Source organism: Mustela nigripes, chromosome 11 (assembly GCF_022355385.1).
Source record: "Mustela nigripes isolate SB6536 chromosome 11, MUSNIG.SB6536, whole genome shotgun sequence".
NCBI classification, from domain to species: Eukaryota; Metazoa; Chordata; class Mammalia; order Carnivora; family Mustelidae; genus Mustela; species Mustela nigripes.
The window spans coordinates 6279461-6302713 of record NC_081567.1 but is presented as its reverse complement, the minus strand read 5'-3'; the positions used below and the strand labels follow the sequence as shown (position 1 = coordinate 6302713).

The window sequence follows — 23253 nt, the reverse complement described above, 5'->3', positions numbered from 1 at the left end:
TCCTGGGTGGCTCAGTGGGTTAAGCCGCTGCCTTCGGCTCAGGTCATGATCTCAGGGTCCTGGGATCGAGTCCCGCATCGGGCTCTCTGTTCAGCAGGGATCCTGCTTCTCTCTCTCTCTCTCTCTGCCTGCCTCTCTGTCTACTTGTGATTTCGCTGTCAAATAAATAAAATCTTAAAAAAAAAAAAAAAAAAAAAAAGAATTGAAGGCTAGATTCCCAGAAGCGGAATTCCTTGGTCAGTGTGTGAGCTGATACACTTTCCCAGTTTCTTTCCCCCAAAGCAAGTACCAAATTACATTCTATTCTGAGTGTCCTACTTTGGCCTTGTCAACTTTGCATCTTAATTTTAATTCCCCCCAAATGTACAAAAACCAAAACTCAATTATTTGCCTTCCAGAACTCACTTCCTTGATCCTGGACGTGGTGGAACAGTAGTGCACGCCTTCTCCTTGGACCCTCCTTGGGACCAGCCGGAGGGATGGTGAGAGGGCTGGCCTGGGTGCCTTCAGGCTTTGGGGAGTCATGTGGAGAATGTTGCAGATTTCAGTGAGATTTCATATCTGGCACTGGGCTGAGAGTGAAGAGATGTGTAAATGGTGTCCGTTTAAATGTGCCATCAGCTGTACCTCCCTGGTGTTCCCGTGCTTACCAAGGTTATTTGCCCGGGGTCACAGAGGTGGTAAACGATAGAGTAGTAATGATAACATGGTATAAGTTTTGATCCCAGCGTTCTTTTTGCTGGAGGAATGCCGCAAACTTAGAGCGGACTGGCCTCTCTGTACTTCTAACTTTCCCTTCATTCTTCCCTTTCTCTTCCACCTTCCCTACACATGACTGTTGCCCACACACTGCAATTTTCCACACAGATGCCGCCGTTGGTCTAGATGCTTCCTCTGCTAGTAATCCCAGCTCCCTTTCCCTGGACCCTAACGCACCAAATTAACGATGGGGAAGTCCACTCTTTTTTTTTTTTTTTTTAAGATTTTATTTATTTGACAGACAGAGATCACACATAGGCAGAGAGACAGGCAGAGAGAGAGGAGGAAGCAGGTTCCCCGCTGAGCAGAGGGCCCGAAGCGGGGCTTGATCCCAGGACCCTGGGATCACGACCCAAGCCAAAGGCAGAGGCTTTAACCCACTGAGCCACCCAGGCGCCCCAGGTCCACTCTTTTAAAATTATTTATTTGACAGATCACAAGTAGGCAGAGAGGCAGGCAGAGAGAGAGGAGGGAGCAGGCTCCCCGCTGAGCAGAGAGCCCGATGAAGGGCTCGATCCCAGGACCCCAAGTTCATGCCCTGAGCCGAAGGCAGAGGCTTAACCCACTGAGCCACCCAAGCGCCCCAGAAGCCCACTCTTGTAAAACAATTTTAAAGGGTCACTTCCTAGTTATCCTACCCCAAAATATTTCCCTTACTGAGCTAACATTATCTACAGGCTTTGTCACTTACCATGCAAACTATTATATACAATAAGTTAATGTGTATAGGCCATGTCTTATCCCAGGACAGTAAAGGGTGAGTGTATTAGTCGACTTCGAGGCAAAACAAAGGACCTCAGAGCGGGTGGCTTACATAACACACATTTATTTTCTTGAAGTTCTGGAGGCTGGACGTCTAAGATCAATGAGGGTTGGTTTCAGGGTTGGTTTCTGTGGAGGGAGAGATCTCTAGAATTTCTTCCTCTTCAAAGGGCACCAGTCTTTATCACCAAAGACTCTGCACTTAGAACCTTATTTAACCTCAGCTACCTCCTTAAAGGCCCCATTTCCAATTACAGTCACACCAGGGTTAGGACTTCAGCGTATAATTCGGTCCATAACAGGCAGGAATAATGTTTCCAATCTTCACTTTCTCCTACCCATCTCACACAGCGTCCTGCCCAACAAAATGGTAAGGCTAGATTTTTGTTAAAAGTGTTAGAAGACCTGACTGAACCTAGGGGAAAGAGTGATATGGTTATTTGATTTATTGCCCGAGTGTGTCTTCATTTTAAACATTTCCAAGTTCTTTTTTTTTTTTTTAAGATCTTTATTTATTTATTTGACAGAGATCACAAGTAGGCAGAAAGGCAGGCAGAGAGAGAGGGAAGCAGGCTCCCCGCTGAGCAGAGCGCCCGATGTAGGGCTCGATCCCAAGGACCCTGAGATCATGACCCGAACTGAAGGCAGAGGCTTTCATCCACTGAGCCACCCAGGCGCCCCAAACATTTCCAAGTTGTATTCTGGAAGGTCCTGTGCCCTGCTCAGGACTCAGAGGTCTCTAGGGCAGTGGCATAGAGTTAAAAGGGAAGCTCCTGGGGCCCAGGGGTGGGAACCACAGCAGCACATGTGTGGGCCCCACCAGAGAGTAAGGGACCAGAAGTTCATGGAGCATCTGAGGTTCCTTTAAGGGACGTGGGGGCAGGGCTATCTACTAGGCACACACAGTGGGGGGGGGGGGCAGGCTGAGCTGGTGAGCCCATTTCCCACTGTGCTAACCTGGCAGGATTCTGAACAGTCTCTGGCAACCCCCAGAGCCCCAATAGGTGATCACAATGGAGTGCGGGCTCGTATGACACAACGTGGCTTGAGAGCCCCTGTGGCCACTCATCCTGGATACCCACATATTCCTATTGCCACTTCAAGTGGTTCGTCTAGAGCATCTGTTCTCTTTGGAACCCACCCTGATAATTCTAGTGGGCAAAAGGCTTATCGTAATTGGGCTCCCCACTTTATTTTTCAATGTCCAAGGCCCACTTGCCAGACTGTATGGCTTAGTTTAGCTATTGGCCACAGCCCAAGTGTAGCCTTCAGAGCATGCCTCTAGTTCTCCTATAGCTGAATGTATGCCTGTAGCTGAGTCTCCCCAGACCAGACTGCTGATTTCCAAATCAGTTCTTAGCCACACAATACAGGAGAGCTGTCATCAGGAAACCAAGCTGCCATTTTTATTTTTAAGATTTTTTATTTCTTCATGTACAGAGAGAGATCACAAGTAGGCAGAGAGGCAGGCAGAGAGAAAGGGAGAAGCAGACTCCCTGCTGTGCAGAGAGCTCAATGTGGGGTTCGATCCCAGGACCCTGAGATCATGACCTGAGCCGAAGGCAGAGGCTTAACCCACTGAGCCACCCAGGAGCCCCCAAGCTGCCATTTTTTAAATGTATGTATTTCTTTTTAAAGATTTTAAGTAATCTCTACAGCCAACATGGGGCTCAAACTTGCAACCCCAAGATCGAGTCACATGCTCCGTGATCGAGCCTGCAAGGCACCCCTATTTATTTATTTATTGCTTTATTAGGGAGCTTTATGGCTTCCATTTAGCAGTGGAAGGAAGCACTTTTCATAGGTTCCTGTCTCCCTAGGTTGTTTTAAGTGGGGCTTCTCTCTCACTGGCTTATTTCCCCCTCAGTCAGAAGTCAACTTTGTTTAGGTTCTTCTAGCCTGTTCATGCTGACCAGTACAAAATTATTGACTTTTTATTTTTTTTTTTAAAGATCTTATTTATTTATTTATTTGACAGACAGAGATCACAAGTAGGCAGAGAGGCAGGCAGAGAGAGGAGGAAGCAGGCTCCCTGCCAAGCAGAGAGCCCAGTGTGGGGCTCGATCCCAGGACCCTGGGATCATGACCTGAGCTGAAGGCAGAGGCTTTCACCCACCAAGCCACCCAGGCGCCCCCAAATTATTGCTTTTTGAATCCAATATACAATCTGTTGTTATTTTCCTCCGGCAAGCCTCACGATTCCTTTATTTTCAGAGATGCCACTTCCTTTTTCTCAATAGAGCTTTGTTTTTATGCGTTGGGTAAGAAGTCAGAATTGGTAGGAGCAAGAAAGTAAAATCAAGAAGAAACTAGAGGGGGGACGCCTGGGTGGCTCAGTTGGTTAAGCAGCTGCCTTCGGCTCAGGTCATGATCCCAGGGTCCTGGGATCGAGTCCCATATCGGGCTCCTTGCTCCGCAGGGAGCCTGCTTCTCCGTCTGACTCTGCCTTCTACTCTGTCTGCCTGTGCTCGCTCTCGCTCGCTCTCTCTGACAAATAAATAAAATCTTAAAAAAAAAAAAAAGAAACTAGAGGGGATTTATAGGAGAGCATCCAAATAGCAGCAGTTTATAGTGCAGACCTAGGATGATGTTTAGGATATTAGAATTTCAAATGGGTTTCTTGTACTGGTAGCCGCAGGGAAGAGTCATATGGTCAGCTCAACCCATGTAACCTGAATGTTAAGAATGTGCTTGAAATAACTGGAAGCAAAAGGGCTAGGGCTCCTCGAGGACTATAGTCGACACTTTCTGAGCACAAGCAACTCACTTGTGGGGAGAAGAGGTGTTGAAACACTGGCAGGGGAGTATGGAAGAGATAGAGCAGAGAAGACCACTGATAAAGCAGCTGCCAAGGTGAGTGAATGCAGAATCCCATGGCAAAACCGAAAACAAGTGTAAAACGTAGGCTTCAGAGATATTCCACCCAAGGGAAGGATCATGTTTGTGAAACTCCCACCAAGCATTAGCTGGGGCCTACTCCCACAATGTGGTTACCCTACAGAGCAGTGGCCTTTTGTGGTTTTAGAAAAATCCTGCAGACCGAGAGACACACGAGAGACACACGAGCGACACACGGTGCAAGTCAGATGAAACCCAACAGAGGGAGTAAGCAGAGGGCGGGCAGGCCAACAGCATCTGCTGTCAACAATTGACTTAGAACTCTCAGTAGAATCTAGTAGCACACTAATTTTAGTTTATGGATAAATTTAAGCGAGTTTTTTAAAGGCTCCACACACAAAGTGGGGCTTGAATTCACGACGTCTCAGCCAGGCACCCAAATTTCAGTAATTCATAATCTCACTAGTTACTTGTGAGTGGCCATTGTTTTACTTTTAAAAAGTTAATGTAGGGGTGCCTGGGTGGCTCAGTGGGTTAAAGCCTCTGCCTTCGGCTCAGGTCATGACCTTAGGGTCCTGGGATCAAGCCCTACATCGGACTCTCTGCTCGGCAGGGAGCCTGCTTCCTCCTCTCTCTCCCCGCCTCTGTCTCTGCCTACTTGTGACCTCTCTCTCTCTGTATCAAATAAATAAAATCATTTTAAAAAGTTAATGTAGTATCAGGTAATTTTTCTACATAAAACCAAGAAAAGTATCTTTTTACACCTTTCTTTTACTTAAAAACATTTTCCCCCAGGGGTACGAGAAATAAAAGTATTCCTACATCATTCATAATCTGTCAAATAGTCTCAAGGCTAAGGAACCACGAAGTTTTTATGCCTCCCTTCTGCCTGGACTTGGACAATGAAGGAATAAGGAGCTCAAGGGAGTAGTCCAAACACAATAGCCTGTGTTAGTGTCATATTGATAAATGTTCTCTGTGAGTACCCTGATGCTTAATAAAGCTTGTGCGCCAGATAAAAGATTTTCCGCATTTGTCACATCTGTAGGGCCTCTCTCCGGTATGAATGACCTCATGGCGATGAAGATTTGCCTTAAAACTAAAAGTCTTGCCACATTCTCTACATTCAAAGAATTCCTCCTTGGTATGGGTTCTTCGATGCTGAATGAGATCTACACTCCGGCTAAAGGCCTCTCCACATTCACCGCATTTGTGAGTGTTCTGTTTGGTATGAATCTGTTGATGGCTCAGAAGGGTCGAATGCCGACCAAAGGCCTTCCCACATTGGAGACATCTATGGGGTTTTTCTCCGCTGTGGGTTAACTGATGTCGAATAAGGGTTGAATTCTGACTAAACGTTCTTTCACACTCACTACATTTATAGGGTTTTTCTTTGGTATGAATCCTCCTATGTTCAATAAGATATGCCATCTGACGGAAACATTTCCCACAGTCATGACACTTATATGGCTTTTTCTGAGGGTGACACTGTTTATGGACAGCAAGAGTGGACTTCTGTTTGAAGGCTTGCCCGCATATATCGCAATCAAAGGGATCCTCTGACGTGTGCATTCTTTGATGTCGAATGAAATTTGCCTGACGCCTGAAGACTCTTCCACATTCACTGCATTCATAAGATTTTACGTTTGTAAGAATTTGCCTGTGCCGCAAAAGCAATGATCTCTGATGGAAAGGTTTTCCATACTTCTCGCATTTTCCCTGCTTCTTCCGTGTTTGAGCATTCTGATCTCGATTAAGGTGAAGGTTCTGAAAGAGGTCCTTGTGGCATTCATCATCAAGAGTAGGGAATGCACGTCTGTAAAGGTCCCCCAATTCACTACATTTATGTAGCTTTTCTGCAGGTCTCTTGGCCAGTGTTTGCTTTACCACTGATGTCTTACAGGACTCTGAATCTTCAGAAATTTTCTGTTTTGGAGTTGGCTTTTTCATCCTGCATCTGATTTCAGAACCTAACCAATAAAAAGAAAACATAGAAATGACCTGTGCACTGCAGAAGGAAAAAAAGAGAAGCTAACAGTGTATGCTATCAGACACTCAAATGAAGCTAAAATAGTGCTCACTTAGTTATTGTATCATCTGGCTAAAGGGGCCAAAATTCTGATTTTCACAGAACTCCTGGCTTCAATAGCAGAAAGAGTTCTGGACATCAACTAACCAACAGAAAAATGCACAAGTGTGTGCCAGAGAAGTGAGAATGGAACAAACCCATCAACTCCACTGGAAAGCAACTTACTCTGGGTACTCAGTAGTGTCACATAAGTGTAGAAAAGGCATCTTATACTTTCTCAATAAGCAGGTTTTCAACAGTTCTGGGAGAACAACTCCTTAAAAATGGGCAGTGTAGGGGCGCCTGGGTGGCTCAGTGGGTGAAGGCCTCTGCCTTCGGCTCAGGTCATGATCCCAGGGTCCTGGGATCGAGCCCCGCATTGGGCTCGCTGCTCGGCAGGGAGCCTGCTTCCTCCTCTCTCTCTGCCTGCCTCTCTGCTACTTGTGATCTCTGTCAAATAAATAAATAAATAAAATCTTTAAAAAAAAAAATGGGCAGTGTAAGACAGAAGAGGAAAGGAACCAGAGGGAAGTAGATACAAAAGCCAAGAGAATATGGCAGTGGTTCTCAACCAGGGGTGATGTTGCCTCCTGGAGGAGAGTTGGTAATGTCAGAGGACCTCTCTGGTGGTCACATCTGGGGTGGTGCTACTCAAATCTAGTGGGAAGAGGCCAATGATATGGCCAAACATCCTACAGTACACAGGACAGGCCCCCACAATGAATTATCCAGCCCAGAATGTCAACAGAACAGAGGCTAAGAAACTCTGGAGGAGAAGGTTATGGAAAAAGGCAGAAGCAGCAATCAGGACACAGTAAGTAGGAACAAGCAGGTATGTCAAGAAACACCATGGGAATGTGAAAAATAAAATGGAAAGCAAAGGAACAAGAGGAAACAGAGAGGAAGGAAAAGTAACGAGGGTAGAATCAGGCCTATCTGGTTTGGCGTTAAGAGCCGTCGGACGGGCTGCTTCAGAGAAGAAATCTACCGCAATGAATGAGCTTGGCAGACTTGAAATGGAATCCCAACTCTCAACCTACTGGCTGACAGAGATCTGAATCTTTTCGAAGTTTATTTATTTACTTTTAAGTCATCTCTGTGCCCAACGTGGGGCTCAAACTCATGACCCCAAGATCAAGATCTGCACACTCCACCGACTGAGCCAGACAGGGGCCCCTGAATCTTTCAGTTTTTTTGTCTGTTAAATGGGACTAATGGTCACGTGTACTACTTTCAGAGGGCAGCAGGGATGAAAAAGTGGGAGGAGGTACACCAAACCCCAGGCTCAATCTCTGGGGCACACAGGGGGTTTCATTAGTTTGGCTTTCCTGCCTCTTCAGGATTTCCACTCAACTGGGCCTTCTCCTCACCCACCTGGGCAAGCACTACTGGAAGCCTTCCTAGTCCCGGCTCTTGGCAGATCCAGGATGCACGGTTCTTCCCACTGCTCCAGCAGGCAGATCACCTCAGGTTTGGGAAAGTGAAATCCTACTCATGGGGAAGTAAATGCGATGTGGTTAGTGAGTCAGGGAGAGATGTCCTAGTGCTCAGCTTAATGCCCTTGGGTCTACAGTGGCAAACAGATTAGGATAATAATCAAAAGGGCTGGTGGGAATAGAATTCGGCCCAGTCTTTCTTTCTGACAATCTGACAATCTTTACGGAAAGCCTCAACAACCATCACACTCTTAGATGTGGTCATTTCACTCTTAGGGATAAAGGCTACGGAACAATTAGGACCAAGATGAATGGACCAGAGCTGTTCAGCAGAGTTGTACCAGCGCAAAGCTGGAAATAAAGTACATCAACAAGGCATGTAAATGCAACGAAGGCAAAATATTAGGCAGATACTAAAAACCCATGTGTTCAAGAATATTAAAATAGGAAAATGTTCCCTATAGGTTTTAAAGCAGAATGCAAAACTCATGTGAAGTACAATCCAAATTTTTTAAAAAACTATGCATGTGTATGTATATGTACATAGGTATACATATATATGAAAATACAAGGAAAAAGTCCAACCAAAATGTTAATGGGGATAATTTCTGGGCAGTGGGCCTGCAAAGGATTTTTATTTCCTAATCTGTTATTGAAAAGTCACTGGGTAATACAAAGAGATTTGAACGTGCCTGTACCCTTTAACACCAAAATTCTGTATCCTGGGGAATAGTCAGAAATTTATATGAGGATTTATGGTCGGAAACATCCATTCGAAAATTATAATACAGAAAATGATGACTTCATAAGGAAGCCAACAACAATAAAAAAAAAAAAAAAAACCCCAAACTAAATACCTCCACATGGGAAAATGATTAACTATTACAGATCATACAATAGAATTACATTACGGTCATTTACTGTATTTATGGGGGCTTTTAATAGCATCAGGAAATGCTGATGCTATAATGTTAAGATTTAATGGAATTACAGCATTATATGAAGAATATGTTCGGCTACATTTTTTAAGAGGAGAAAAACTGGAAGGAAATATTCCAAAATACGAACAGCGTTATCCCTGAATGTTCTCCCCTCCCCGTCATAATTTCCTGTACCTTCTGTGTATTCAAGTCTGCTCTTAAAATGCTTTTAGAAGGAAAACAGACATCAAAAACTCCAGAGGTGGGTGGACAATCCCACAAGAGATGGTCAAGACTGTGGCAAGAGTGTCAGTGTGGAGGTCAAATCTGTGGCTCCAGAAAGAAAGCTATTTGTTGAATAAATGCCCTCCCCACCCCCGGAGGAGACTGCACTGGAATAAGACAAAGGCCGGCTCCCCAAGGGAAAAAGCAGTGAAGTTTCAGATATGAAGTCAGTTAAGAGTCATTTCCTGGACACCTGGTGATGCTGCAAAAAGGAAGGAACCCATTTCCAGAGAGAAGACTGAAAAAGATGTTTCAAGAGAAAAGAAGCTAACTTTTGGAATCTAATCAGCCATAATCTTTTCGGCTCCTACAGGTCTTTTTTTTTTTTTTTTTAAATATTCCATTTATTTATTTGACAGAGAGAGATCACAAGTAGGCAGAGAGGCAGGCAGAGAGAGATAGGGAGAAGCAGGCTCCCCGCCGAGCAGAGAGCCCGATGCGGGGCTCGATCCCAGGACCCCGAGATCATGACCTGAGCCGAAGGCAGAGGCTCAACCCACTGAGCCACCCAGGCGCCCCATTCTACAGATCTTATAGATGTGGAGGAGGCAGAGCAGGGTGGGGAGTGGATTAAGCATCTCTGACCTCTAAACCAAAGGAAACTATTCATTGCCCACAATCCCTTATTTGAAAGCTTTGAAGCCAGGCATGTTTCAGGATTCAAAATTTTTTCCAGATTTTAGAAAGGTGATGTGGTGTGTCCATTTTTTATCGTGTACTGCCCCCAACAGGGGTTGGAGCCGTACCCTTAATTAAACACAGTGACATTTCTGATGCTTAACAGATACAAAGACCAAGTGGGAAGAATAAGGATGAGACATAGCTCCCTGGAGGAAGAGATCAGCTTTGACCACTTGATGACTTTATAGGTTGGGTCTTGCAGCCAAATGAGTTACGGTAAAAACTAGTTTTTGGAGTTTCTCTGATTTTGGAATGGCAAGGGACTGAGGACTTGTGTAGACACTCAGAGTCAAATCTTCAAGCCACGTCATTACCCAACAAGATCATGTTTCTGTAATTCTCCAGCATCACATCTCTGTAGAGGTCCTTCTGAGCCCAGTCAAGTTTGTTCCACTCTTCCCTGGTGAAATACATCGCCACATCCTCAAAGGACAGCAATTCCTGAAAACAGAGACTAATTATAGGCTCAATTCATACAATAACTTTGTGAGCTATCACTATGATTCTATAGGTTTGAGGCCGTCAAGTGAATCGGCCAAGCTCATTCTTTCTTCTCTAGTACAGAGTAGACAAGCTTTTTCTGTAGAGGACCAGAGGGTAAATATTTTAGGCTTCCTACGCAATTTGGTCTCTGCTAGGATTATTCTGCACAAAAGCGAGGAACTACAGGTAAGTGGATGAGTATGGCTGTGCTCCAGTAAAACTTGACCGCCAGGTCCAGGTCAGTTTGCTGACCCCGCTCTCATACAATACCACCTTTAACACGGAACATGTTTCTGCCCTGGGTCCCCTAGGAAAGAGATGGCACATTCCAAATAAGGTCCCTGAAGATCAGTTAGCATGCAGGCTATTCAAAAGGAAGGTGCTTCGTGGAAACCAACAAGGCTGGCTCTCATGGGGAACAATCACCCACCCCGTCTGAAGGGGAAGAAGGTAGGGGAGGGTTACTGGAATCTAGAAGGTTGTTGGAAAGGAAGCAAGACTGGGGCTATGTGGATTCTGTCATCCCACAGCCTGGTAGGCAGGGCACTGTGGGAACAAAACTGACCACCACCTTCCTCCAGGTTTCTGGCCCCCTGACCCCCTCCACCCCATTGTCAAAATCCAACCAGAAGCCAGAGGGCAAGAAAACCCACTGATGGCATATAAAGGTCAGCCTCCGAGGGCACAGACCTAAGTAGGGGAGGCTGAAGCATACATCAAAGGTTGGCAAACAGAGACTATTTAGTACAATATATACGGTAGAAGTATACACAAGCGTTCAACTCAAGTGGGCGGAGAAAAAAAGGTGCCTCACACTACTGCAGCCTTTGGGGCAGAGGCCAGGTGTCCGCCCACCAAATTCCCTTCCCTTAGGAGAACCAGTGTAGCCTGAGGGGCTATCAGAGCAGGACAAGGGCATTCAGTAATAGGAAATACCACCACCACCCGTCAGGAAACCACCACCGGAATTCCGGAAGTACAGGGTCCCTCTGTCCTCCCAACCGAGGCTGACTTTCAGAATTACCATTTCAAGCTCCCTCCCACCACCATCCCGGAAGTCTTTCCTTCAACCAGAGCTGTCCTGCTGGTCTCCTCAGCTGACATTCTCTGCTGCTGTGTGAGTGTGAGCAAGCCCTGAGGAATAAAATGGCTTCATCTCCCCCAGGGTAATCTCTATACATTCAGTTATATGGCCTTTAATGTTGCCCCAAACTCTCACCCTCCTATTCCTCCCCAGAGTCTTCTGTACCTTTACTACCCTCATTCTTCCAGGAAACTCTGGGCAACAGTAAGTTGTTAGGCTTTACGCTGCAGGCCAGCAATAAAGGTTCCAGCTCCTGCTGAGGCCAAAGGATACAGCTGTTCAGACTGTGCACTGCTCAAACCTAGAAGGCACCAATTACATAACAGCTGTGTAAATGGGGTCCCTTGGAGTTGCTACCTGCACAACCTGTATGATTCTATAGTAGCCCAGGTACCTGCTTAGGGAATGGACCATGCAGGGGGAAAGATGGAGTCAACACAGTAACAGTCCAGTGGGAGGTACTCAGAGGGACCAAGGAGGACATGTGTTCACCAAACCACTTCCTTCCAGAAGTCATTGCCAGTTAGGTCCCAGGTCCCAGGAAAGAGCCCAGAGGGTACATGCTCCCTAATTCACACACACACACACACACACACACACACACACACCCCGCCATCCCCGCCACACATTACCTACATTCTCATTCAATCCTTTCGCTTTTCCCTCAGCGAAAGAAGCTGTCTTCCTAGCAATCCCTCCCCTCCTGCCTCAGTTTCCATTCCCTCATATCTCCTCCAGAGTCTTAATCCAACGATGAGGACTCTTCCTTTTCTATATCTTTACTCTCTTTCCCCTGTGGTGCTGTGATTTTTTTTTAACTTTTTATTTATTTATTTTTTATATTTTATTTATTTATTTGACAGACAGAGATCACAAGTAGGCGAGAGGCAGGCAGAGAGAGAGAGGAGGAAGCAGGCTCCCTGCTGAGCAGAGAGCCTCATGGGGGACTCGATCCCAGGACCCTGAGATCATGATCAGAGCCGAAGGCAGCGGCTTAACCCACTGAGCCACCCAGGCACCCGGTGCTGTGATTTTTAACAAGAAATATATATTTAGTGGCACTGGTTGGCTCAGTCGGTTGAGCATCTATCTGCCTTAGGCTCAGGTCATGATCTCAGGGTCCTGGGACTGAGCCAGCCTCCCTCCTGAGTGGGGAGTCTGCTTCTCACCCTCTTCCTCTCCCTCTGCCCCTTCTCTCCTCTCGTGCCCGTGCTCTAATAAATAAAATCTTAAAAAGAAATATACATTTAATCTTCATCCTCATTTCTGGCACAGAACTCCTAAAACCCTTGGAATTTCTAAGGGATAAGAGCAGGAGCCTCTCTTTATATTTGGTCTTTTGTCCTTGGTTTTTGAAATAGCTCCAGAGGTGAAAGGAGAGTCTCCACATTCATCACAACTTCCTTCCACCACACCTGAGTTTATGTTAATGAGGTGATCTTTGGAAAGGCCCCAAGGATGGCGCGCAGGTTGCCAAAGGAACCAGCCACGTGATTAGAATGTTTGAACCATCCCCCATTTCAGAGGCAGGAGAGGGGCTGGAGATCCAATCAGTCACTAAAGGGCAATGATTTACTCAATCAAGCCCATGTAATGAGCTTCTATAAAAACACAAAACAGGGATGGGTTTGGCCTGGGTTGGCTCGGTTGGTTAAGTGCCTGCATTCAGCTCAGGTCATGATCCCAGAGTCCTGGGATCGAGTCCCGCATCGGGCTCCTTTCTCAGTGGGGAGCCTGCTTCTCTCTCTGCCTCTGCCTGCTTGTGCTCTCTCTTTCTGACAAATAAATAAATAAATCTTAAAAACACACACACACAAAAGAATGGGGTTCAGGCAGCTTCGGGGTTGGCGAGTGCGTGGAGAGCTGGGAGCTTGGCGTACTCAGAAGGTGGAAACTGTGCACCTCCTCTGTCTGGGTGTTCCCGAGTCACAGCCTTTTATAATAAACCTAGTAAAAGCCAGTAGAAGTAAACAGTGTTCTTGAGCTCTTTGCGCCACTCTGGCAAATTAATCAAACCGCAAAGGGGGTCATGGGAAGCTCCAAATATATAGCCAGTCAAGGCACAGGTGTCAACCTGGACTTAAAACCGGCTGATGGCAGAAGTGGGGGGAGGGGCAGTCTCGTGGGACTGGGCCCTTACCCCACCGAGTCTGATGTGCCCTTACCCCATGGGGTCTGATGTTAACTCCAAGTAGAAAGTGTCAAAACTGAGTTAAATTGCAGGTGCCCCCAACCCCACTGGTGTCACAGAATCGTCTGATCTGTGGGACAAACCCCAACATGTCTGGTGTCCTAAGTGCGGCATGAAAGGAGAAAGCAGAGAAACACAGGAGTGTTTTTCCTAAACACTCACTCCCCTCACTCCTTCCCCTTCATCAGCAAAAATGCCAAAACTTCTATCTTTTTTTGTAAAGACTTTTATTTGTTTAGGGGCGCCTGGGCAGCTCAGTGGGTTAAAGCCTCTGCCTTTGGCTCAGGTCATGGTCCCAGGGGGCTCTCTGCTCAGCAGGGAGCCTGCTTTCTCCTCTCTCTGCCTGCTTCTCTGCCTACTTGTGGTCTCCCTCTGTCAAATAAATAAATAAAATCTTTAAAAAGACATTCCTGTGCCTGCCTTCCTGTCTGATTTCTGCTCTCTCTCCTTCCCTTACGGAACCAGCTCCTAGGGGAAGACTACTCTCACTTCCAGTAGCTCCATAAGCCAACCTCTGGTTTAAGCCTCACCACACATCTGCAACAGCTATTCCCCTGCCTACTTGGGATCACAGGGACAAGTCATGCTATTAATGTAGGAAGCCAGAGGGTTTCACGAAGAGGAGTTTTTAGTTCAGTCTCGAAATACGACTATATGAGTTTGCCTGTGTATGGAGAGAGCAGGCTATGCGCAGCAATGGAGGAACAGAAGAGCACCTCGGGTTCTCTGGCGGGCAGGGCAGGCTGGGGACGAAGCCGGGGAAGCAGGGAGAGCCTAGGACTCCTCAGAAAGTTCAGACACACTGGAGCAGTGTGGTAGAACTGCAACAACTCGAATTCCCTCCCTCTTGTCCAACCTTCTTCCAAAATCGTTGCCATGGTTTCCTAACTTGTCTCCCTTTTTTTTTTTTAATATTTTATTTATTTATTTGACAGAGATCACAAGTAGACAGAGAGGCAGGCAGAGAGAGAGGAGGAAGCAGGCTCCCTGCTGAGCAGAGGGCTCCTGACCTAAGCCCAAGGCAGAGGCTTAACCCATTGAGCCACTCAGGCTCCCCTTGACCCCTTACTTTTAAATGCAGCTTTTTAGAATCACCCTCCATAATGTTACAAATTCAGTAAGTAAGCTTACTTGTACCCTTTAGTACACCCAGATCAGAATTTATCCCTGTAATGCAAGAGTCTGTTTACATATCTACTTTTCCCAAAACAATAAAAACAAAACAAAACAAAACAAAACAAAAACAAAAATAAAAAACAAAAAACCTGTAAACTCCTTCAGAAAGTTTATCTCTAGCACAAAGGATAATATCTAATACACAGTAACACTCACTGACAGAAACAATGAACAACTATGATAACACATCTAAAATTCACAGAGCGGGGGCGCCTGGGGTGACTCAGTCATTAAGCGTCTGCCTTCCGCTCAGGTCATGATCCCAGGGTCCTGGGATCAGGCCCCGCATCAGGTTCCTTGCTCTGCAGGAAGCCTGCTTCTCCCTCTCCCACTCCCCCTGCTTGTGTTCCCTCTCTTGCTGTGTGTCTCTGTCAAATTAATAAATAAAATCTTCAAAAAAAAAAAAAATTCACAGAGTGTTTAAAATAGAACTAGATACTATATAAAGTATTATTGACCTATTTGACTAAGTGCCTCACTTAATTTTCACAACTCTTGGTCATAGGCAGTATCATCCCATTTACAGTTAAGTAAACTGAGGCCCAGGGAGCTTATGTACCTTGCTGACAACAAAGCCTGGATTTGAACCTGCCTGACCCCAGAGTTCAGGCTCTTTACAGCCCACCTTCCAAGAAGGAAAAATCCCCGAATTAATAAAGATGGCTCAACCTGAACAAAGGAGTCAAAGCCATTGCCTGGCTACCGGGACTACCCTGAGGAAGGGGAGGAGAAGCCCAGCTTACCTTCCACCCAGCTGTCAGGAATACAGCTTCCAAGTCCGGGTCTCCGAGATGGGGCAGGACTGCCGCCATCAGGCTGGACTGAAGGAGAAAAGAAGATAATGAGTAAGGCCAGTTCCAATTTAAGTCTCTCTCCCCAGGCAGCCCTGGGACAGGGAACTCCAACTGGCCATACACACCTGAGCCAGTATACAGTCACCATGTTTGGTGCTGAAATAGGGGATAAAAATGAAAGGAGCTGTTAGAATGGTCTTTTTTTTTTTTTTTTTAAAGATTTTATTTATTTATTTGACAGAGAGAGATCACAAGTAGGCAGAGAGGCAGGTATAGAGAGAGAGGAGGAAGCAGGCTCCCTGCTGAGCAGAGAGCCCGATGCGGGACTCGATCCCAGGACCCTGAGATCATGACCTGAGCCGAAGGCAGTGGCTTAACCCACTGAGCCACCCAGGCGCCCCTAGAATGGTCTTTTTAAGGAACTTCTGAAGTTAGCTCAATTTCCAAAGCTTTCTCCCAGGGCCCTGCCCTCCCCTTCTCCCTAGAATATGTTCTGTAGGACCTCACTGAAAGACTTGCATACACAAAGGGACAAGACCATAGGCAAGAATAGAACTCTAAGGGTGCCTGGGTGGCTCAGTGGGTTAAGCCTCTGCCTTCAGCTCAGGTCATGATCTCAGGGTCCTGGGATTGAGCCCCACATCAGGCTCTCTGCTCAGCAGGGAGCCTGCTTCCTCCTCTCTCTCTCTCTCTCTGCCTACTCTCTGTGATCTCTGTCAAATAAATAAATAAAATCTTTAAAAAAAAAAAAAAAAAAAAGAACTCTGACCCACACCTTGCAACAACCAGCCCAGAACCCAAGTCACACCCAATGAAGCAATCAACCCAAACCAAGATCAGGTCAATAACTACCAGCTTATCCTTAATTCTGACTTTCTTCCTACAACTGAGGACCAACAGAGAAAGCCAAATACACTCCCCTACCCAAACACCTAGGATGCTCTGCTTCTATTTATTTAACCTACCTCCAGATTTCTCAAGCCAACACCCTCCAAACTGGGCACATCTGAGCTTTCCATTTCTCCACCATAAACCTTACCCCTGCCTGCCTCTGGGTCTCCGCCAAGCAAGGATTGGTAGCTCACTCCCTTGCTACCAGGATCTGATCATTCTAGATCATTCGCAGGATCTGAATGAAGAGCCTCTGCCTGTTCTTGTTTTGGGGGATGGGGGAAGGTGTTCATGTATTTCTACATCCTACAAGATTAACTCGGAGAGTATAAAAACGACTTTAAGGCAGTTAGAGATTTCAGGCTACATATTACAAGCACAGAAGCAATCATTGTCAAAACAATATTCAGAGAGCTTTACTAGACACGAATATTTATTGAGAAATATACAGCAAACAAGGATACTTCAAAACTGAAAGCATGAAGAGGCTGAGCTCTCAGCAGCTACCGCTTAGTTCATAAAGCATAAGGTGTAGCAGAATATGCCGCCCCATAATTATCTTGAGCTACAGGCACTTGAAAACCGGCAAACACAGAGAAAGCCTTTCTCTGAACTCCCCTTATCTGCCTAAAGACCGATCCTTGAAAAGGAACTCAATTGTCATAAATTCCCCTCCCGGGAAGACAGACTTCTGTCACAGGAGATGAGACTACACATTAACACCACCCCCAAACTGTCATAAGCCCTCAGGCCTCCTGTCTGCTCTTCTGAGGACCCCCCTTCGTCTTTCCTAAAACTCATTTATTCCCCTCTAAGAGGCCTACATCCTCTCTCCCCTTCCCCGACTAAGAGGGTATTTAGGACTGAATTTTTTTTTTAAGATTTTTAAAATTTATTTGACAGAGATTACAGAGAGAGAGGAGGAAGCAGACTCCCTGCTGAGCGGAGAGCCTGATGTGGGGCTGGATCCCAGGACTCTAGGATCATGACCTGAGCCGAAGGCAGAGGCTTTAGCCCACTGAGCCACCTAGGCACCCCATTAAAGATTTTTTAACTTATTTATTTTTAGGCCTGAATTCTGACCCACTGCAGGAGTTACTCATTTCTCTGTATTTCCTACACATGTTAATAAACTTGTTCTTCTCTTAATCTTTTATTGCTGGGACCTCAGCTAAGAACGGAGTAAGAAAATTATTTCTCCACCCCTACACACGAAATGAGGAAGTACCTTGCTTTTTATTGTGACTGTTTACTAGAAACTTACAATCCTTCTAGACTAAAAAGCACTGCAGAAGCTTGTTTTTAGCTAATTGGCTAGGAAGCTCCAAGGTCACCATGACATGAAGACAGCTTAATTTTCCTAAAAGAAGAGTCAGCATTTGGGGGAAATTAGGACAGCTCTAGTTTTGATTCCACAGCTCGGGGTGGTTGGCCTGGAGGTATATCCAAACGGTGATCTTTACTTTGGCTTTTCTTTGACATTAGAAACTTAACATCGTTACTCTCTGGGAATACACAAGTGATGGGACAGAGGTGATTTTCATTTTATTTTTTTCCTTATGCTTTTTTTTTTTTTAAGATTTTATTTATTTATTTGACAGAGAGAGAAATCACAAGTAGGCGGAGAGTCAGGCAGAGAGAGAGAGAAGCAGGCTCCCGCTGAGCAAAGAGCCCGATGCGGGGCTCGAACCCAGGACACTGAGATCATGACCTGAACCGAAGGCAGCGGCTTAATCCACTGAGCCACCCAGGCGCCCCTCCTTATGCTTTTTTCTGGCCACCGGTGAACCTTGCTTTCTGTGAGTGCATTTTTAAGAAAGTCTCTCGCACCATTCACGTTCCCTAAAAATATTATTTGGAAGATGCTCTGTCTTTTAAGCCAGGAGGCACTCCAAAAAATGTCACCGACCAAAGACTTCACGATTGGGGAAGGGACCTCAAACCTTTCATTATCTAAACTATCCGTCTACCGTGAACCCGGTGCATTTGGAAGCCAGAATCTTGAATGCCACTTCTCAATAATGAGAACTCCTGAAACGTCCAATCACATCTGCTTTTCGCCTACAACCAAACCAGCCTCTCATTCATCCGACTTGCTCTTCCTTACGCCACGGAAAATATTCACAAGTTGACATCTTCAGGAAGACGCTCCGTAAGTGCCCTGCGCCCTCCCCTGAGGGTCTCTCGAGCCTTGACACCTGCCGTGGAGCGGCCATTGGGGTTTCGCCCGCGCCACGCACCCCCTAGCTCCTCTCTCCCCACACCTGCTGCGCTCCTCTGACCCTCCGCCGCTTCACCTCCTCCAGGAAGTCCTCAGTGTCTACCTGCAGCAGCCATAGGGGCCGGGATCCCCTCTCGAGGTTCCCGACCGGACCCGCGATGCGGTCGGCGCCCCTCCAATGACCGCCCCCCAACCCGAGAGCGCGAACGCGGAAGAAACCCGCTCCACTCGCCGACCCTCATTCGCGCTCGGACAGCCCCGCGTCTCGCCCCGCGTCTCGCCCCGCGTACCTTCTAGGAAGCGCGGAGGCTTCGGAACTCTTTGGTCAGGTTCAGAGAGCCGCAGCCTCCGGTCTCACGCACCCGCCGCTGTGGCAGGGGCCAATCAACGGCCTCAGAGGGCGCCGGGTGAGCCACGTGACTCCCAGGCCCCGCCCCGCCCGGTTCCCGCCCAGCGAAGCAGTCCGGAATCTCCAGTAAGAATCACCTGAAGGCTCTAAAATTCCACCACCGAGATGCTCGTTTTCCACACCAATTGAATCAGAATTTCTAGAAATGGGCCCTTGTGCAGCCGGGTTTTTAAAAAGCTCCTCTTTTGAGTGTAGAGTACAGTGACCAACTTTTTAGAGCGCTAACCCTGGACGCAGTCCTACCAGACGAATAACATAATATGTTGAATACAATGAATGACTATACGTATCTGTGTTATTCAACATAAAAATATGAAAATAGGTGCTTACCTGAAATTGCGTATTCGGAAATGACCCGAATGCTATTTATTTCATTTATTTTTTATTTATTTTTAGCATAACAGTATTCATTATTTTTGCACCACACCCAGTGCTCCATGCAATCCGTGCCCTCTATAATACCCACCACCTGGTACCCCAACCTCCCACTTCCCCCCAAGCCCCCCACCCCACCCCACTTCAAACCCCTCAGATTGTTTTTCAGAGTCCATAGTCTCTCATGGTTCACCTCTCCTTCCAATTTCCCCCAACTCCTTTCTCCTCTCTAACTCCCGAATGCTATTTAAATAAAGCAACATAGGATTTATTATCAGTGGCGATTAGTTGTAATGGATAGTAGAACTAACCTCTGATCTGATTCCATGTTTAGCAAAGAAAAAAAAAAGTAACAGATTAAGAAAAAACACTTGTGTGAAATCTCCCTTTCAGACTTGATTTCCATGGGCCAAAACACTAGAAACAGAGAGAGAGAGAGAAGGAGAGGGAGAGAAAGGGATAGGGTGTTTGTTTTTACCAGTATCCTACTAGTTGTTTGACCTGGGACAAACTAGTTCACTCTTCGGTATGTTAGTTTCCATACATGTACAATGAGACTAGGACTATGAACTTCATAGGGTTGTTCTGAGTCGTAGTAACCCCTAATCCCCTGTTTTGCTTTCCACAGTTTGTTACTGGTGGCAGTCATGTTCCAGAAGCAGATGCTCCTCCTTCTGACATATCCTGAGAAGGTCGTAGTAGCCGAATGCTACCTACAAGGCCTACCTTGTTCACCTCACTTCATCTCATCACAGGCATTTTATCATCTCACATCATCACAAGAAGGGTGAGTACAGTATTGATAAGATACTTTGAAAGAGAGACCACATTCCCATAGCTTTTATTACAGTATATTGTCATAGTCATTCTATTTGATTATTGTTGTTGTTTATCTCTTACCATACCTAATTTATAAGTGAAACTTTATGATAAGTATGTAAGTATAGGAAAAAACATAGTATATATAAGGTTTGGCACTATCCACAGTTTCAGGCATCAATGGAAGGTCTTGGAATGTATCCCTTCACAGGTAAAGGGGGGATACAAAGTAGAGGAGCCACTTTCTGCTTGTTCTCTACTCTATTAAGAGAGTTTATAGGGGTGCCTGGGTGGCTCAGTGGGTTAAAGCCTCTGCCTTCAACTCACATCTATGATCCCGGGGTCCTGGGTTCGAGCCCCGCGTCGGGCTCTCTGCTCAGCAGGGAGCCTGCTTCCCCCTCTCTCTCTCTGCCTGCCTCTCTGCCTACTTGTGATTTTTCTCTCTGTCAAATAAATAAATAAATAAAAACTTAAAAAAAAATAAAGTAGTCAAATTCATAGAGACAGAGAGTACAAGGGTTGTTGCCAAGTGCTGAAGGGATGGGGAAATGGAGAGTTGATGTTTGATGGGGACAGAGTTTCAGCTTGGGAAGATGAAAATAATTCTGGAGATGGACTGTGGTGATCATTGCATACAGTGTGAATGTCCATGCCACTGAACTGTCCACTCACAAATAAAAAATAAATAATAAAATTAAATTAAAATTTTAAAAATAAAAATTTAAAAAAATTTAAAAGTTAAACTTCGTGTTATATGTATTTTACCAGAATAAGATATTTTTTGTTCTTTAAGACAGTTCAAATTACTTTCATATCAGCTTGACTCTTTCAAGGCTTGTTTTGTAGCTTTGTAAAGATGAGTCACCCCAAGAAGAGTGTGGCCTTGGCTTGAAGCTTGAGCAATTCTTGACCTTCCTCTAAGGCTAGTTTTATACTTTTGCTAATTATGGCAATTAGAACATGAGCATCTCCAAGCTCTGTATGAACTCTGAGAATTATTCAGCTTACAGTTTCTTGTTAATTCTTTGCCGGACATTGATTCTACTAGGAACAGACTCAAGACGACCCATTATAGAAATTTCTAGATATTTTCTCTGTGTAGCTTCTGGCTCCCTAGGATTCTGCTACCCAAATCCCAGTTACCTCAACTTCCTTGAATTCAAATCTCTGTCTTCTCATCTTAGAGAGTCTGCTGTGGTCTGTTTGGACCCTTCCTCCCCTATACTGTGGAATAGAAGATGCTTTTTTTCCGGGATCACAGGTCTGAACTGCATGTTGTCCCCAGTCAGAAACATTTTTTCATGCATTCTGTCTAGTTTTATAGTTTTTTACGGTGAGTTCATTAAGCCCAGCCTTAGTAACTGCATCACGTCCAGAAGAGGCAACTCAGTATAGTTTTAACATGCATTTCCTTTATTATGAATACACTTAAGATTTTCATATACCTGAATTCTATTAAAAAGAACCAATGGAGGCACCTGAGTGGTTCAGTTGGTTGAGTGACTGACTCTTGATTTTGGCTCAGGTCACGATCACAAGGTCATGAGATGTAGCCCTGCATCACGCTCTGTGTTTAGTGCACAGTCTGCTTGAGATTCTCTCCCTTTCCTTCTGCCCCTCCCCCTGCTTGCTCTCTTTCTCTCTCTCTCTCTAAAATACATAAAATCTAAAAGAAAAAAGAAGAAGAAGAAGCAACAGGCCCAAAATGGAATCACTTGGATTAAACCTGATGCCAGCAGGCCAAGTCTGGAAACCCAGAGGGATTTCTGCAGGACCAGCCGTGGAAGTCCCTGGCTGTGCATAGGACAGAAATGGAACAATGCTAGCAGGAAATGAAAGCAGAGTTTATTGAAGGCATAGAGAAAGTGCAGGTACAGAGTGTCCGGGAGAGTCACAAAGGAAAGGAAGGAGACTCATTTTTGTTCAGGGTCTGGGAGTTTTTACTAAGGACAGTGGCCTGGTGAACGTGTCCCTTCAGGCATCTAGGAACTGGTCAGAACAAAGACGAAGGCCCAGGTGTTATTCCTTGGAGCCAGGGGGCCTTGGGATCCAGATGTCTTGTGTCATGGTCTGGAATGTGCACATAATGGCTGTGGTGTCTAAATGAGATGGCTGTCCGACTGGATGGGAGCCCCCAAATGTGGGGCAGAGATCAGGTGGAAGCCAGTAGGGGGGGCCATGAAAGAACTCACCTGAGGCAAAACAAAGGTAACAGGAGTTTATGAATACCCCCCCCCAAGAGAGCGGAGGGCAGGACAGCAAAGCAGAGACTGTCTACAAGGAGGAAAGGGGTGGCAGCTGTTAGGTGAGGAGGTAATAGCAACATAGGGCATTTTCCCTTTTTTGGGAATTGTGCCCGATTGTAAGTAGACCATTGGTGAGTTAGGGCCTATGGATATTACGAGATGGGTTCCCTGATAGGCCTGTCTGTATTCAGCTATGGGGTCGCCGTGGGCCCTTTCTACAATCCATCACTCAAGCCTGTTTGCCTAAAAGCAAATGCTTCCTCTGGTCATTCTCTCCTGGGCCTTCCTTAGATGCTACCTATTCTAAAGGAATTATTAGCTCCTTGTCCCTTATAAGGAGGACTTTCTGAGTCCTGTGTTGAGTGGTGGAGGGTGTAGGGGTGCAAGTCCTAGGAAGAATAAAAACAGAAAAAGGAGAAAAAAAATAAAAGCTGGAGTCCTTCAGTTTCCCTACCTCAAACCCATGACACCATACCAGGATTTAATACCTGACCTAATTACTTTCAACCTTCCCTAGGAATGTAATCCTAACCTGTCAGTCTGGAATTTTCTAGTCAGCACCAATGAAGCAATGCTCCTAACAGGTTCTGTTGTCCCCCCAAGGAAGGTTACCTTGCCTTGCCAGAAGATTTTTTTTTTTTCATTTATGACTTCCTTGTTCCACACCCTCTTTGCTTTTTTTTTTTTTTAAAGATTTTATTTATTTATTTGACAGACAGAGATTACAAGTAGGCAGAGAGGCAGTCAGAGAGAGGAGGAAGCAGGCTCCCTGCTGAGCAGAGAGCCCGATGCGGGGCTCAATCCCAGGACCCTGG

General features: G+C 45.8%; 1 protein-coding gene across 6 annotated transcripts; it reads right to left on the bottom strand.

Annotated features, from left to right (window-relative positions):
* Positions 1–1879: 1879 nt before the first annotated feature.
* Positions 1880–18957, bottom strand: ZNF789 (zinc finger protein 789). 6 transcript variants are annotated; one of them, XM_059414469.1, is made up of 5 exons: positions 18880–18957; positions 15427–15504; positions 10064–10190; positions 7802–7915; positions 1881–6329 (listed from the first exon to the last, which is right to left on the bottom strand). In XM_059414469.1, the coding sequence occupies exons 2-5, from the start codon at positions 15493–15495 to the stop codon at positions 5317–5319; spliced, it is 1323 nt and encodes a 440-aa protein (XP_059270452.1). In that variant the 5' UTR covers positions 15496–15504; positions 18880–18957; the 3' UTR covers positions 1881–5316. The 6 variants fall into 6 exon arrangements, with proteins under 6 accessions (XP_059270455.1, XP_059270452.1, XP_059270451.1 ...); XM_059414468.1 differs by lacking the exon at positions 18880–18957 and adding an exon at positions 18826–18868; XM_059414471.1 differs by lacking the exon at positions 18880–18957 and adding an exon at positions 18633–18816.
* Positions 18958–23253: the final 4296 nt, after the last annotated feature.